General features: G+C 43.9%; 1 protein-coding gene across 1 annotated transcript in view; it reads right to left on the minus strand.

The window, feature by feature from the left end:
- Positions 1 to 6,512: 6,512 nt before the first annotated feature.
- Positions 6,513 to 17,743, minus strand: part of LOC112238578 (protein disulfide-isomerase A5) — a 56,612-nt gene continuing 45,381 nt past the window's right edge. The window contains exons 16-17 of the mRNA XM_024407147.2: positions 11,290 to 11,424; positions 6,513 to 11,117 (exon numbers count right to left, since the gene is read on the minus strand). Of these exons, the coding sequence (XP_024262915.1) occupies positions 11,046 to 11,117; positions 11,290 to 11,424 (207 nt within the window). The 3' untranslated portion in view covers positions 6,513 to 11,045. The remainder of the gene's footprint in view (positions 11,118 to 11,289; positions 11,425 to 17,743) is intronic.

Raw genomic sequence — 17,743 nt, forward strand, 5'->3', positions numbered from 1 at the left:
CCCATCCAATGATACCCCCAGACAGGGCCAAACAGGAAGGATATCCCCACCCACTTTGCCGAAGCATAGCCCCCCCCCACACCACTAGAGGGATATCTTCAACCACCAACTTACCATCCTGAGACAAGGCTGAGTATAGCAGGAAGATCAGTGACGCACCCCTCCTAGGGACAGCATGAAAGAGCACCAGTAAGCCAGTGACTCAGCCCCTGTAATAGGGTTAGAGGCAGAGAATCCCAGTGGAAATCAAATCAAATTTATTTATATAGCCCTTCGTACATCAGCTGATATCTCAAAGTGCTGTACAGAAACCCAGCCTAAAACCCCAAACAGCAAGCAATACAGGTGTAGAAGCACGGTGGCTAGGAAAAACTCCCTAGAAAGACCAAAACCTAGGAAGAAACCTAGAGAGGAACCAGGCTATGAGGGGTGGCCAGTCCACTTCTGGCTGTGCCGGGTGGAGATTATAACAGAACATGGCCAAGATGTTCAAATGTTCATAAATGACCAGCATGGTCGAATAATAATAAGGCAGAACAGTTGAAACTGGAACAGCAGCACGGCCAGGTGGACTGGGGACAGCAAGGAGTCATGTCAGGTAGTCCTGGGGCATGGTCCTAGGGCTCAGGTCCTCCGAGAGAGAGAAAGAAAGAGAGAAGGAGAGAATTAGAGAACGCACACTTAGATTCACACAGGACAGGAGAAGTACTCCAGATATAACAAACTGACCCTAGCCCCCCAACAAACTACTGCAGCATAAATACTGGAGGCTGAGACAGGAGGGGTCAGGAGACACTGTGGCCCCATCCGAGGACACCCCCGGACAGGGCCAAACAGGAAGGATATAACCCCACCCACTTTGCCAAAGCACAGCCCCCACACCACTAGACAAATATCTTCAACCACCAACTTACCATCCTGAGACAAGGCTGAGTATAGCCCACAAAGATATCCGCCATGGCACAACCCAAGGGGGGGCGCCAACCCAGACAGGATGACCACATCAGTGAATCAACCCACTCAGGTGATGCACCTCTACCAGGGACAGCATGAGAGATCCCCAGTAAGCCAGTGACTCAGCCCCTGTAAAAGGGTTAGAGGCAGAGAATCCCAGTGGGAAGAGGGGAACCGACCAGGCAGAGACAGCAAGGGCAGTTCGTTGCTCCAGAGCCTCTGTTCACCTTCACACTCCTGGGTCAGACTACACTCAATCATATGACCCACTGAAGAGATGAGTCTTCAGTAAGGACTTAAAGGTTGAGACCGAGTCTGCGTCTCTCACATGGGTAGGCAGACCATTCCATAAAAATGGAGCTCTATAGGAGAAAGCCCTGCCTCCAGCTGTTTGCTTAGAAATTCTATGGACAATTAGGAGGCCTGCGTCTTGTGACCGTAGTGTACGTGTAGGTATGTACGGCAGGACCAAATCAGAGAGCTAGGTAGGAGCAAGCCCATGTAATGCTTTGTAGGTTAGCAGTAAAACCTTGAAATCACCCCTTGCCTTGACAGGAAGCCAGTGTAGGGAGGCTAGCACTGGAGTAATATGATACATTTTTTGGGTTCTAGTCAGGATTCTAGCAGCCGTATTTAGCACTAACTGAAGTTTATTTAGTGCTTTATCCAGGTAGCCGGAAAGTAGAATATTGCAGTAGTTAATCAATGCTTTTGTTACTTCTAGGTTAATTTTTCTGCATAATTTTTGGACAGAAAGTTAGATTTTTGCAATGTTACGTAGATGGAAAAAAGCGGTCCTTGAAATGGTCTTGATATGTTCTTCAAAAGAGAGATCAGGGTCCAGAGTAACGCCGAGGTCCTTCAGTTTTTTTTGAGACTGTACAACCATTAAGATTAATTGTCAGATTCAACAGAATATCTTTGTTTCTTGGGACCTAGAACAAGCATCTGTTTTGTCCGAGTTTAAAAGTAGAAAGTTTGCAGCCATCCACTTCCTTATGTCTGAAACACATGCTTCTAGCAAGGGCAATTTTGGGGCTTCACCATGTTTCATTGAAATGTACAGCTGTGTGTCATCCGCATAGCAGTGAAAGTTAACATTGTGTTTTCGAATAACATCCAAGAGGTAAAATATATAGTGAAAACAATAGTGGTCCTAAAACAGAACCTTGAGGAACACTGAAATTTACAGTTGATTTGTCAGAGGACAAACCATTCACAGAGACTGATATCTTTCCGATAGATAAGATCTAAACCAGGCCAGAACTTGTCCGTGTAGACCAATTTGGGTTTCCAATCTCTCCAAAAGAATGTGGTGATCGATGGTATCAAAAGCAGCACTAAGGTCTAGGAGCACGAGGACAGATGCAGAGCCTCGGCCCGATGCCATTAAAATGTAATTTACCACCTTCACAAGTGCCGTCTCAGTGCTATGATGGGGTCTAAAACCAGACTGAAGCATTTTGTATACATTGTTTGTCTTCATGAAGGCAGTGAGTTGCTGCGCAACAGCCTTTTCTAAAATTGAGAGGAATGGAAGAGTCGATATAGGCCGATAGTTTTTTATATTTTCTGGGTCAAGGTTTGGCTTTTTCAAGAGAGGATTTATTACTGCCACTTTTAGTGAGTTTGGTACACATCCGGTGGATAGAGAGCCGTTTATTATGTTCAACATAGGATGGCCAAGCACAGGAAGCAGATCTTTCAGTAGTTTAGTTGGAATAGGGTCCAGTATGCAGCTTGAAGTTTTAGAGGCAATGATTATTTTCATCGTGTCAAGAGATATAGTACTAAAACACTTGAGTGTCTCTTGATCCTAGGTCCTGGCAGTTGTGCAGACTCAGGACAACTGAGCTTTGAAGGAATACGCAGATTTAAAGAGTCCGTAATTTGCTTTCTAATAATCATCTTTTCCTCAAAGAAGTTAATGGATTTATTACTGCTGAAGTGAAAGCCATCCTCAGTTGGGGAATACTGCTTTTTAGTTAGCTTTGCGACAGTATCAAAACTAAATTTTGGATTGTTCTTATTTTCCTCAATTAAGTTGGAAAAATAGGATGATCGAGAAGCAGTAAGGGCTCTTCGATACTGCACGGTACGGTCTTTCCAAGCTAGTCATAAACTTCCAGTTTGGTGTGGTGCCATTTCCGTTCTAATTTTCTGGAAGCTTGCTTCAGAGCTCGGGTATTTTCTGTATACCAGGGAGCTAGTTTCTTATGATAAATATTTTGTTTTTAGGGGTGCAACTGCATCTAGGGTATTGCGCAAAACACAAAAAGAAAGATGCCCAGGGTCCCTGCCCATCTACGTGAACATGCCTTAGGCATGCTGCAAGGAGGTATGAGGACTGCAGATCTGGCCAGGGCAATTAATTGCAACGTCCATACTGTGAGACACCTAAGAGCTCTACAGGGAGACAGGACGGACAGCTGATCGTCCTCACAGTGGCAGACCACATCCAACACCTGCACAGGATCGGAACATCCGAACATCACACCTGCGGGACAGGTACAGGATGGCAACAACTGCCCGAGTTACACCAGGAATGCACAATCCCTCCATCAGTGCTCAGACTGTCTGCAATAAGCTGAGAGAGCCTAGACTGGGGGCTTGTAGGCCTGTTGTAAGGCAGGTCCTCACCAGACATCACCGGCAATGTCGCCTATGGACACAAACCCACAGTTACTGGACCAGACAGGACAGGACTTTTTTTTTTTTGCCCGCTTTGAGGACAATACAGTGCCACTGACACTGCCTGCAACGGAAACATGCGGTCTCTCCTTCACTGCAGCCGAAGTGAGTAAGACATTTAAACGTGTTAACCCTCGCAAGGCTGCAGGCCCAGACGGCATCCCCAGCCGCGCCCTCAGAGCATGCGCAGACCAGCTGGCCGGTGTGTTTACGGACATATTCAATCAATCCCTATACCAGTCTGCTGTTCCCACATGCTTCAAGAGGGCCACCATTGTTCCTGTTCCCAAGAAAGCTAAGGTAACTGAGCTAAACGACTACCGCCCCGTAGCACTCACATCCGTCATCATGAAGTGCTTTGAGAGACTAGTCAAGGACCACATCACCTCCACCCTACCTGACACCCTTGACCCACTCCAATTTGCTTACCGCCCAAATAGGTCCACAGACGATGCAATCTCAACCACACTGCACACTGCCCTAACCCATCTGGACAAGAGGAATACCTATGTGAGAATGCTGTTCATTGACTACAGCTCGGCATTCAACACCATAGTACCCTCCAAGCTCGTCATCAAGCTCGAGACCCTGGGTCTCGACCCCGCCCTGTGCAACTGGGTACTGGACTTCCTGACGGGCCGCCCCCAGGTGGTGAGGGTAGGCAACAACATCTCCTCCCCGCTGATCCTCAACACTGGGGCCCCACAAGGGTGCGTTCTGAGCGCTCTCCTGTACTCCCTGTTCACCCACGACTGCGTGGCCATGCACGCCTCCAACTCAATCATCAAGTTTGCGGACGACACAACAGTGGTAGGCTTGATTACCAACAACGACGAGACGGCCTACAGGGAGGAGGTGAGGGCCCTCGGAGTGTGGTGTCAGGAAAATAACCTCACACTCAACGTCAACAAAACTAAGGAGATGATTGTGGACTTCAGGAAACAGCAGAGGGAACACCCCCATCCACATCGATGGAACAGTAGTGGAGAGGGTAGCAAGTTTTAAGTTCCTCGGCATACACATCACAGACAAACTGAATTGGTCCACTCACACAGACAGCATCGTGAGGAAGGCACAGCAGCGCCTCTTCAACCTCAGGAGGCTGAAGAAATTCGGCTTGTCACCAAAAGCACTCACAAACTTCTACAGATGCACAATCGAGAGCATCCTGGCGGGCTGTATCACCGCCTGGTATGGCAACTGCACCGCCCTCAACCGTAAGGCTCTCCAGAGGGTAGTGAGGTCTGCACAACGCATCACCGGGGGCAAACTACCTGCCCTCCAGGACACCTACACCACCCGCCATAAAGATCATCAAGGACATCAACCACCCGAGCCACTGCCTGTTCACCCCGCTGTCATCCAGAAGGCGAGGTCAGTACAGGTGCATCAAAGCTGGGAGCGAGAGACTGAAAAACAGCTTCTATCTCAAGGCCATCAGACTGTTAAACAGCCACCACTAACATTGAGTGGCTACTGCCAACACACTGACTCTACTCCAGCCACTTTAATCATGGGAATCGGTGGGAAATGATGTAAATATATCACTAGCCACTTTAAACAATGCTACCTTATATAATGTTACTTACCCTACATTATTCATCTCATATGCATACGTTGATACTGTACTCTATATCATCGACTGCATCCTTATGTAATACATGTATCACTAGCCACTTTAACTATGCCACTTGGTTTACATACTTATCTCATATGTATATACTGTACTCGATATCATCTACTATATCTTGCCTATGCTGCTCTGTACCATCACTCATTCATATCCCCTTACACTGTTATAAGACAGTAGTTTTTTTGGAATTGTTAGTTAGATTACTTGTTCGTTATTACTGCATTGTCGGAACTAGAAGCACAAGCATTTCGCTACACTCGCATTAACATCTGCTAACCATGTGTATGTGACAATAAAATTTGATTTGATTTGGGTAAAAGTGCTCTTCACTGACGAGTCATGGTTGTCTCACCAGGGGTGATGGTCGAATTTGCGTTTCTTCGAAGGAACGAGCGTTACACCGGGACCTGTTGGATCGGAGGGTGAGGGCTAGGGCCATTCCCCCCAGAAATGTCCGGGAACTTGCAGGTGCGTTGGTGGAAGAGTGGGGTAACACCTCACGTCAAGAACTGGCAAATCTGGTGCAGTCCATGAGGAGATGCATTGCAGTACTTAATGCAGCTGGTGGCCATACCAGATATACTGACTGTTATTTTTGAGCCCCTTTGTTCAGGGACACATTATTCCATTTGTTAGTCACATGTCTGTCTGTGGAACTTGTTCAGTTTGTCAGTTGTTGAATCTTATGATAATTTATATTCTTTTTACCTTTAACCAGGCAAGTCAGTTAAGAACAAATTCTTATTTTCAATGACTGCCTAGGAACAGTGGGTTAACTGCCTGTTCAGGGGCAGAACAACAGATTTGTACCTTGTCAGCTCGGGGTTTGAACTTGCAACCTTCTGGTTACTAGTCCAACGCTCTAACCACTAGGCTACCCTTTTGCCCCAAATACAAATACTTACATGTTAAGTATGCTGAAAATAAACAGTTGACAGGATGTTTTTTTGCCCACTTTGGACACCCATGCTCTGGCTAAGTTAAGTAACTAAACAAAAGAGCTCAGCCGCAATCGGTATGTAGGAGCTCACAGGACATAGGTTGAACATACTGGAACAAAGGTTGGACACAAAATCCCAAGCGCTCACTATCTTTGGCTCTGATTTTATGCTACATGGTATTCTTCACTTCAGTTTCAAATCTATAAGTAAACGAATACGTCGCTATTGCATTATAATGAAAATTAAGAGATTGACAATACAAATCGAGAATGAGAAAGGCCATCGAGAACATGTATTGGAAATGTTTGAGTTTATTTTTTTTGCAAAGTCCTTATTCAAAAAGGTGCAAAACTGTACATATGGCTGGGCACAGAAAATCAACAAATTGCAACAATGACTTCTTGGCATAGGTGTGACAGTTTACGCAATACGAAGTGCTTTGGGATAAGACAAAGGTTGTCTTTACATAAACTTCTTTAAAGTCTTCAACCATTTGCTAGAACTGAGTCCATGTGAAGAAACAATAGTGAAAGGAGACAAAGAAAATTATCAACAGAAAAATAAACAGATCTAAAACAGCAGTATTCCAACACTGATGCAGTTAGTTTTGCATGTTGCAGAAATGTAATGGTAACATTAAATGGAGATATTGTTCTGTCAGTCAGCAGTCATTCCAGACTGACCTAATTTGGAAGTAGCCCATTTAGAATACCAAACAATGTATTAGTTCATTAACCCCTATATGGACCATGTTTTTTTTAAATACTTCCTGCCATGATTCAGCACAGGAAATGTAAACGACCATTTTAATCTATACATTTTTCATATAAGACAAATGTAAACAGTTCTTTTAAATGTGGCGACTAGAGCACAAAACCCTCCAACTGCAATGCAAATAAGCTAGTTCCCTTTGTTTTCACTATCCCTGAGAACCTTACTCAATAATGAAAGGACCCAAACTCCTGAATAATACAAGTTCAGCTACAGATAGGCCTTTAAATATTTATCGCGGCTTAAGCAGATGAGTTGAAAACACACAGCATTAATGTTGCCACAAAGATAATGGCAATGATCCGGTATCAATGATACTGCCAAGCTCAGGGAGCGTGTGTGTACCAAATGTTTTATTTAATACTTCCTGACCATTTTAATCTATAACAATGTTATTTTTCAAACAAGACAAATGTAAACCGGTATTTTAATTTGGCAATTCTAGAACTCAAAACCATTCAACTGCAATACAAACAAGCTAGTTCCCTTTAATTGTGTTTTTGCTATCCTGAGAACCTTATTCAATAATGAAAGGAGCCAAACTCCTGAATATTGAAACACAAGTTCAGCTAAAGATAGGCCTTTAAATATTTATAGCAGCCTAAGCAGGAGAGTTGAAAACACAGCATTAAAGTTGCCACGAAGGTAATGGTAATGGCTCCAGTATTGATGATAGTGCCGAGTGTTAAGGGGGTCCGTCAACTTTCTCACATCTCTGCGCCATTGTGAAATCTGAAGTCATCCAGTTGGATGTGCTGGAACATAAGGGATAATATTTCCCAGACCAGGGCACAGAGACAGTCATACAGAGGCAATCTGCTCGTGGATCATGGAATTTTATCCTACGAGGTCCAGCTTCTGCTGGTTCAGTTCTAACTGATAATGAATTGCCCCCACCTGCTGTCCCAGGTCTAAATCAGTCCCAAGAATGGAAAAAATGGTTTTAGAGTCTATTCATATTCCCATATGCCTACTGATATTGAGTTGAATGGTTCTGACTGCTACCCAGACAAAAGGTGGAAGGGATGGACTGGGACAGTGTCTTGTTCCTGAAAACATTTTAAGGATGGAGCAAAAAAAGTAATGTTCAATAGGAGGCGGCACATTAACGACCATATTTGGTCCATAGCTTTTCTAAAGCCTTTGATAGAATACACTAGAGTAATGCAGGACTATTGTAAAGCAGTAATACTAGGCATATCACTACAACAGGAGGCTTCTGTAAATCATTGTCTGGAAATGAAATGTACAGTAACAATAATTCTAATTTATTTTTGGCACTTTATGTTCCTGTCAGATTTGATTTACTTGTCCCATGGTTGACTTGGCAACACATGGCGGAATGGAAGCACCAGGCCTCAAAGCACCACTACAAGAGCTTTGCTATTGTTAAGAGCCTATAATCATTCACAACTATCCTTCTGACTCAGAGGTGAGTGATTAACTTCCGTACATATATTTAAGGCCACAGTTTAACTAATAGATCATTGTCCTCCTGAAACAAACCAAGACCTAACATGACAGACCGGTCTGTACAAAAATATTGAAACCGTAATATTGGAAGATCGTATTCCTCTTCAGGGCAACAAACCGAGGTGGATAGGACAGTAGTGTAGTGATCCTTGTAGCTGGCTGTAGGTGGCACATGCAACACAAGCACAGCTCAGCTAGCCAACCAAATCACAGATTCTCAGGAGTGGGAAGGGAGTCTGGTATTGCATAGATACAGTAAGGCAGTGTTTCCCAAACTCGGTCCTTGGGACCCCAAAGTGTGCACTTAGTTTTCTGCACTAAACTACACAGCTGATTCAAAAGATCAAAGCCTGATTGGTTGAATCAGCTGTGTAGTGCTAGGGCAAATAAACAAAAACATGCACACCTTGGAGTCCCGATGACTGAGTTTGGGATACCCTGCAGTAAGGTGTAGCTTTCCACAAATGCAGTCACAGTATTTGGGCAAAATTTTCCTGCTGATTTCTTTCTGGTTCTGTTTTTGATTTTTTTTAATCATTCCATCAAAATATTTAAAAAAAGAAAGTGGCCACTGGCATTACAAACATGTTCGATAAAAAAATAGCTGTGTTCTGGGAGAGGCTAGAGGGACACGCCTGGTGCCCAAAATGTATGACATATGTGGTGCAACGAGAGTTGAGTGTCGACGAATGGATTCAGTTCAGTCAGTCATACTAGTGAGCCCTCCCCAGCTAACTAGTTTATGCTTGCGTCTAGAAACTTCAACGAGAATTTGAAACTTGGGAGAGTTCAGAATCAGTTTATATCAAAGTAATTCTGTTTTAAATCGGGGTAACAATGTAGATAATGCCGTAATTGTACATTTTCTGTGATCACTACAATAAATGTGCAACCGATATCAGAACAAGATGACAGCTATCTAGTTATTTCCCTCTCCTGACTGTAGGACAGAGGTGCTCAGCAAGCGGGAGCGAAGTCAATACTGTGGCTCGTGTGGTGGTGTTGCAGGCTTGCAGCGCAAACTCCCCATTGAGCAGTAGACCATCATGGTGACATCCAGATGGCTACTACCAATCAGGGGATGGAACCGGTTCATGGAACAGAACCAAAAACCTGAAAAGGACAACAAAAAACATGGAGGAACAGAACTGAGAATGAAAGTGAAGTGTACTGTTCCGTAACAGAACCGTTGTTATAAAAAAGTATGGGAACCGGTTAATGGTATTTTACGCTCCATGCACTTTTGTCCAGTCCCATTAAAAAAAATTTTTTTTAAATGAACAAAGCACCTATGCAAAGCCCTCACTGTCACTCAGAAGTGATTCCAGTGTCTGCCTGCTGAAAATCTTTGCCAGTGTTTCCCTCCAAAGAATGCATCGTTTACTGAAGCCTACTGATGTTACAGGCATGATTCAGAAATTAGGGAGAGACATTTAAATGTGAATGGATTCACTTTTTCAATGCTACTTAACTATTATTCTTATCATGTTTGGCATTTATTAACTACAAAAATGTGTTTTAATTTGACTTCTGGTGCCGCTCTGCACACACACAGCTTGTTAGCTAGGTCTGGTCTAGCTCTCAAACTCTAGACGGCATTATGTGGAATGGAACTGAGAATCATGATCAAGGGCTAGCTCTGGTCCAACGTTAGTTAAGCCAACTCTAAAGTTCAAAGACTTTCAGAGATCCTTCATAGAAGCCACTCCTCCGTAGGTATGATGCTGTGGCCTACTTCAGATAATGCATGTCATAACAAAATGCCCAGCGCTCTCCTCACCTGCAAAAATTCAGTCACATGTCACTCTACACTTTGTCCAAAGCATGTACATAGCTTGCCTGCACCATACTGCTTTATCCATTGGTGAAGTAACTTAATGTTGAGCTAAATGTAAAAAACGATAAACCTCTACTTTTTGGGGGTTCGAAACAGTTCAGAACTTTCTTTTGCTGGGCGGAACAGTGGAATAAAATGAAAAAAATAAATAGATCTGTCCAGACCTAAATTATTTTGGTTCCAGTCTCTGCTACCAATATTACAAGTTATTTCTCATGTGGGCTGCTATCCTACTCAAGTGGGATGGAACAAATTGGCTACATTAGCTGATACAGCTGCCGGTGAAGCAAATGCTGCTCAGTGGGAAGCACCGACAACATCGTTGCACTGGTCATTCACACAGGCTTGTCATTACATTAGCTAATAGGCATGTCATGGTAACATCCAGATGGTGACCAATACTACAAGTTATTTCTCCCTCGCCCATCGAATTAGACATCACTTTCTGTAAAAAAAATATTTAAAAAACTAGCGCCATACTGCTGTTTCCTGCATGAACTAGCTAGCTGGGAAAGGCTCATCAGGATGACTGATTGAACAGAATTCATGGGTCTCCCAGCTGCGCAACATGTCATCAATTTAGGTACCCGGCGTGTTCATATAGCATCTCCCCTGAAACTCTGAGGTTCTCAAGTCTCCGCCCCGTGATTTCACGTCATGACGACATCACGTGATGTCAGTGCTAAGAGGCCCCTGCCACGGTCACAGTGCAACGACAGGCTCCTCCCCCTCTCCACTCCCTGCCTTAAAGCTCCTCTTTCCTCTTGCCCTGGTCCCGCCCCCGCAGGCTGCGCATGAAACCTATAAATCCTGCCTCCTAGGGAGAGGAAGAGAGAAGAGGCCTGTGATAAATGTAATAACTTAGTATAGGTTAATGGTGTAAATAAGGTACATAGTGAAAGATGATCTTCAACGGTAACAAGGATACAGTGCATAAATGAACATTCACTCTTAATAGGGCACTAAGACTAAAGAGCAGTGTCGCTTACCCCTCGGTCTCCGTTGTATTTTTCTGAAAACTTGCCGTAGTTGTAGTAGTTGAAGGTGGGGTAGCCTTCCACACTCTCCTGCTTGCACAGCTCCTGGTTCTGTCCTTTAGTGCAGTCCACGGCAACATAGGCTATCTGGGGTATAAAGCAGGTAGAAGCTTAGCTTCAACATGATATGGTCATACACAGAAAGCAATATGTAACAGCAACCACAACTTCCAAAATGGTCAGGTACATAAGAACCAAAATGTGTGCATGTTGCAGAAAACTGTAAAGTTATGCATGACAAGTAGACATTTCAAGTATATACTTTCAACAAGGCTACTTTGGCACTGAGCTGTACTGCAGCCACATTGATTCCCTCCACATTCCCAAACTGAGCCTGCCAGGTTCCCAGTTAGATGAACCTCACCTGCCCCTATCCCTCCCATTGATTTTGAACTAGCTGTGGTGCAAGTTTGTAGTGGCTGTTTAAAGCTGGATTCCATAGTGATGAAACTGCCTTGTCTGTTCGGAACGAAAACAAATAAGTTATGCAGTTATCACGGCACAGTTATTAAAATAGCTGAACATGCGTTAAAATTCGATTACTTGGGAGATTATTAATTTGAGAAAAAAAAAAAAAAAGGTAATTAAAAAAAAATGCTTTGTTACGCATACTCCTGCTTCCACCCTCCGGCACTCGACGTCACCGGTCTACTAACCACCGGTCCTGGCAACCCAAATTAAGCACACCTGGACTTCACCTTGATTACTCTCCATTTATTTGGTTCTCAGTAGTATTAGTCCTTGTTTTCTCTCACGTTCAGAACGCTTCATGTTTGTTCATCTGTATTGGTTCATTATTAAACTCCACTTCTCAAATCAAATTTTATTTGTCACATGCGCCGAATACAACAGGTGTAGACCTTACCGTGAAATGATTACTTCTGCACCCGCTTCCCGGCATATATGTTCCAGGCTTTATCTAACATTTTATGAAATTATCTGTGACAAAGACTTTGAATGTAATGGTCTATCATTAAAACAGTTGACAGTTTGAGTGCACACTATAGAAAAGATGCACTAGTAGCCTAGACACATTCACACGTAGCTCATTGTCGGTCAGAGTCACTAGTCAGAGGCTCCATGTGTAACAAGTAAAGTGGGAGAATTCTAATCAATGCACAATGGAATTAAAATTACAGAATTAAGCTTGCTAAATGAGTTTGCAATTCAGTTTGGCTAGTTTCTCCCTCTGGCTGTGTCTAAACTTACATGCGACTTCTGATATCAGAATATGAAAAGACAGGTCTAAAAATGTACTAAAGTCCGGTTGTGGTCGGATTGTGTTCAGATCTGGCTGACCAGCATTGTGCGTGGATTTCTCCTCAGTCTGGACTAGAGCTGTTGCAGTGACGTATTACAGCCACACCGGCAGTCACGACCGCAGCCAAATTCCCGGTCACGGTAATCCCAACAAAACTATACAAAAAAAATGCAGCCGACCGGTAGCCTAACTAACTTGCTACTAGGGCTGGGCAATAAAGCCAAAATACTGTTTTTCACATTTTGGACGGTATGACAGAATGTAATGTTTTTACATTTGATTTATGAGTAGTGTGACCCTACGGTGGCAACGCATACATTAAGTGCTGCATCGACCATGCAGGCTAAACGCAAGTGTCTTGTGGTTGAGCAACAACTGATGCAATCCTTAAGCCTGGGTAGGTCTGTGGAAAGTGGCAGGGAGAGAGACGACTCAAGTAGCGGAGTAAACTGTAAAAATGGAGGTTACACACGGCATATCATTTAAAGCAAACATTCAAATACCATTAAAAAAGGTAAAGTAACAACCCAAACCAGTTTGTGCATCAATACCGGTATATAGTAAAATAAGGTATACTGCCCAGCCCTACCTGGTAATCAGTGTTGAATTTGAATAATCTTAATGAGGACAAATGGTGATGGGAGTTAAAGCTCCCATTCCGAAATGACAGGGCAGCCCTGGACCCAACATGCATAAATATTGGGTCCAGGACAAATCGGTCTGATCCGAGCACGGGAAGCAGCAGAAAAGCATTTTTTTGGTACTATTTTATCAAACCCAGAGCCATTACAAAAAAGGGAGAGAGAAGGGCACAGAGCGAGCAGCTGTAGGCTATTAGAGTAGAGGCCGTACCGTGTGTGTAAGAATTTGTGAGTAATAAAAGCTTCCGCATGCATGGGAGCATAGGCTTGTCAATAAGGGTAGGGGAAGCTAAGCTTTCCCTAAAGTGCATTTAATTACATTTCCAAAATGATAGCCTAATTAGCCTAGTCCGGTCTATACAGAAACAAAATAATTCAAAATAGGCTACTACACCAGAACGCATGATTTGGCCACACATGAACATTAGTCAGCTTTTTTTTATTTTAAAGTTAGTTTATGGCCCATAGACTACTTTCAGGGTGAGGAACCATCTAACATTAAGTTGTACAAAACTGAAATGTTCCTTTAAGAAAAAATTACTACTACACTCCTATCAAGCTAGACCATAAAGAAATCACTCCTACTTGAAAACGACAAGAGATGTGTGTCTTGGCTGTCGCAACCAGAAAGAAACAGGACAGTCGTTAACACCATCTGATAGTGCACCCCTTCCCCTCCGCTTGTCTTTTTGGATAGATCAAAATGGCACCCTATTCCCTATGCAGTCCACTACTTTTGGCCAAAAGTGGTGCACTACACAGGGAATAGTGGTGCCATTTGGGACATAGACAACCTCTCAAAGACAACGCAGCACATTGCGCTTGTCACCATTAAGTAATCACCAGCCGTCTGAGGACCAATATGTTGAACATTAGTTTAGCTGAGGCTGAACTAATTTGACAAGTTGAAATCATTGACTTGCAATAGGTAGGACAATTTTTGCAAAAAGGATGATCAATGTTTCCATTGATCATCCTTGAGATGTTTCTACAAATTGACTGGAGTCCATCTGTGGTAAAGTCAATTGATTGGACATGATTTGGAAGGAATTGTCCGTAGAGCTCCGAAACAGGATTGTGTCGAGGCACAGAGCTGGGGAAGTGTAACAAAAAAAATGACTGCAGCATTGAAGGTCCAAGAACACAGCGGCCTTCATTCTTAAATGGAAGAAGTTTAGAACCACCAAGACTCTTCCTAGAGGTGGCCGCCTGGCCAAACTGAGCAATTGGGGGAGAAGGGCCATGGTCAGGGAGGTGAACAAGAACCCGATGGTCACTGACAAAGGAAGCCAATCATCAGCAAAAGTCACATGACAGCCAACTTAGTTTCCCAAAAGGCACCTAAAGACTGACCATGAGAAACAAGATTCTCTGGTTTGATGGAACCAATATTGAACTCGTGATGCTTGGCGTTCAGGCCGACATCTGGAGAAATCCTGGCACCATCCCTATGAGAAAGCATCTTGGTGGCAGCATTGTGGTGTGAATATGCTTTTCAGTGGCAGGGAGACGAGTCAGGATAGAGGTAAAGATCAACAAAGCAGAGCCATCCTTGATGAAAACCTGCTCCGGAGTGCTCACAACCTCAGACTGGGGTGAAGGTTCACCTTCCAACAGGACAAGGATCCTAAGCACAAAGCCTAGACAACGCAGGAGTGGATTCGGGACTAGTCTGAATGTCCTTGAGTGGCCCAGCCAGAGCCCGGACTTGAACCCGAACGAACATCTCTGGAGAGATCTGAAAAGAGCTGTGTGACGCTCCCCATCCAAACAGAGACGATCTGCAGAGAATGAGAAACTCCAAATTCACTACTTTATCATCCAAAAATGCATCTCAAGTGCGCTGTTTAGCAGCTCACGTCAGCGGGATGGGGGGCCTTTTCATTAAGAGCGATGTCTACCGTGGATCGCTAATATAATGATTAACAAATATTTGTCACGTGCGTGATATTGACAGCAAGGACCTTTAAGCTCTCAACCAGTTCCACAACAGCCCCGTCAATGAGAATGGGGGCGTGCTCGGTCCTCCTTTTCCTGTAGTCCACAATCTCCTTTGTCGTGATCACGGTGAGGTAGAGGTTGTCCTTGCACCACATGGTCAGGTTTCTGACCTCCCTATAGGCTGTCTCATCGTTGTTGGTGATCAGGCTTACCACTTGTGTCATTAGCAAACTTGGTGTTGGGAGTCATGCAGTCATGAGTGAACAGGGAGTACAGGAGGGGGACTGCGCACACACCCGAGGAACCATGCATGCTCAGAGTACACGTCATGGTAATCCATCTGGCCCCGCCTTGCGAATGTTGACCTGTTTAATGGTCTTACATTGGCTGCAGAGAGCGTGATCACAGTCATCCGGAACAGCTGATCCTCTCATGCACGTTTCAGTGTTACTTGCCTTGAAGTGAGCAAATAAGTAGTTTAGCTCATCTGTTAGATGATCTCGTATCACTGGGCAGCTTTCGGCTGTGCTTCCCTTTGTAATCTGTAATGGTTTGCAAGCCCTGCCACATCCGACGAGCATCGGAGGCTGTGTAGTACTTTTCGATCTTAGTCCTGTAGTGACGCTTTGCCTGTTTGATGGTTCGTCTGAGGGCGTAGCGGGATTTCTTACAAGCTTCCGGGTTAGAAGCAGCAGCTCTAGCCTTTAGCTCAGGGCAGATGTTGCCTGTAATAAATGTTTTTTTGGTTGGGGTATGTACATAGTTACTATGATGACGACATCGATGCATTATTGATGAATCCAATGACTGATATGGTGTACTCCTCAATGCCATCGGAAGAATGCCGGAACATATGCCAGTGTGCTAACAGTCCTGTAGCTTAACATCTGCTTAATCTGTCCACTTTTTTTAATTGACTGAGTCACTGGTGCTTCCTGCTTTAATTTTTGCTTGTAAGGAGAATATAATTATGGTCAAAGTTTCCAAATGGAGGGCGAGGGAGAGCTTTGTATGAGTCTCGGTGTGTGGAGTAAAGGTGGTCCAGAGTTTTTTTCCCCCTCTGGTTGCACATTTAACATGCTGAAAGGAATTTGGTAAAAACGGATTCAAGTTTCCCTGCGTTAAAGTCCCCGGCCACTTGGAGCACTGCCTCTGGATGAGTGTTTTCCGGTTTGATTATGGCGGTATACAGCTCATTGAGTGCAGTTTTAGTGCCAGCATTGGTCTGTGGTAGTATTTAGACAGCTACGAAAAATAAAATGTAAACTCTAGGTAGATAGTGTGGTCTACAGTTTATCATGAGATTCAAGGTTTTGCCCACCTGAGGTAGTCTTGTGCACCAGCTGTTGTTTACATGTATGCATAGGCCCCCGCCCCGTGTCATCCCAGAGGCTGCGGTTCTATCCTGTATAACCCACCAGCTGTATGTTCTTAATGTCGTTCAGCCACGACTTGGTGAAACATAAGATATTACAGTTAATGTCCCATTGGTAGGATATACGTGCTTTCAGTTCACCCCATTTATTTTCCAGCGAGTTAACGTTAGCTAGCAGGGCAGAAGGCAAATTAGCCACTCGTCGCCTGATCCTCACAAGGCACCCTGATCTTTATCCGCGAAATCAGTTTTTCAAGTGAATGACGGGGATCTGGGCCTGGTCAGGTGTCGGTAGTATCCCTCCAGTCCGAATCATTGAAGAAAAACTCTTCGTCCAATTTGAGGTGAGTAATCGCAGTTCTGATGTCCAGAAGCTCTTTTCAGTCATAAGAGACAGTAGCAGCAACATTATGTACAAAAGTAATGAATGTGAAAAAAAAATAACCAACCATGCTAAGAGCCAATAAGGCGGCAGCCATCCCCGCCGGTTCCATCATTCAACCATCACACTTCCTCAATTTAAATATTATGTGGACACCTATACATTTGGCAGCCAAGCACAATATCTATACAACTAGAATAAAAACCTCCAGGCTTCTATCATAAATCTCAATTCAATAAAAAGGAAAATAATTTTAGGGGGCAGATACCAGACGGATGGATCCCGTTGGAAACAGCCTAGTATTCTGTTAAATCTAGACACTGCTTTATCAAGCAGACAATAGCAGATGACCAACATCAATTTAGGGATATTGACTAATTGTCCCGCTGATGGCTCATCAGGGGTCAATGTGGGCTCTTAAAGTATTAAGATGATTGGATCATCATGTAAGTCAATACATGGCACAAGTGGGGGGGGGGGCTTCACTTTTGTTCTCTATTGCTCCTTAAGCAAAGGTGGGAGACCAATGACATCATGGATCCCCATCAGACCAACTCCTTGAAGTTCAATTGTGTCTCTTTGAAGAGATAGTGTTTCCCTACCTGTGCAGCACAGTCATATTCAGTGTTCTTTTCAGAGAAAAAAATGCAACTGGATCTTAAATATTGGTTAAATTCACTAGTAGACTAATACTCCTCCAATCGATGGAGATTCATTGGGCTGCTGACAAGTTCGAGGGGGATCGGCCAGGAAAAGCTGCAGTGCCTTGCTAAAGGCACTATCCAACATATGCTGTTTGAGTCTAC

The sequence above is a fragment of the Oncorhynchus tshawytscha genome, linkage group LG03 (assembly GCF_018296145.1).
Source record: "Oncorhynchus tshawytscha isolate Ot180627B linkage group LG03, Otsh_v2.0, whole genome shotgun sequence".
In the NCBI taxonomy this organism is placed as follows: Eukaryota; Metazoa; Chordata; class Actinopteri; order Salmoniformes; family Salmonidae; genus Oncorhynchus; species Oncorhynchus tshawytscha.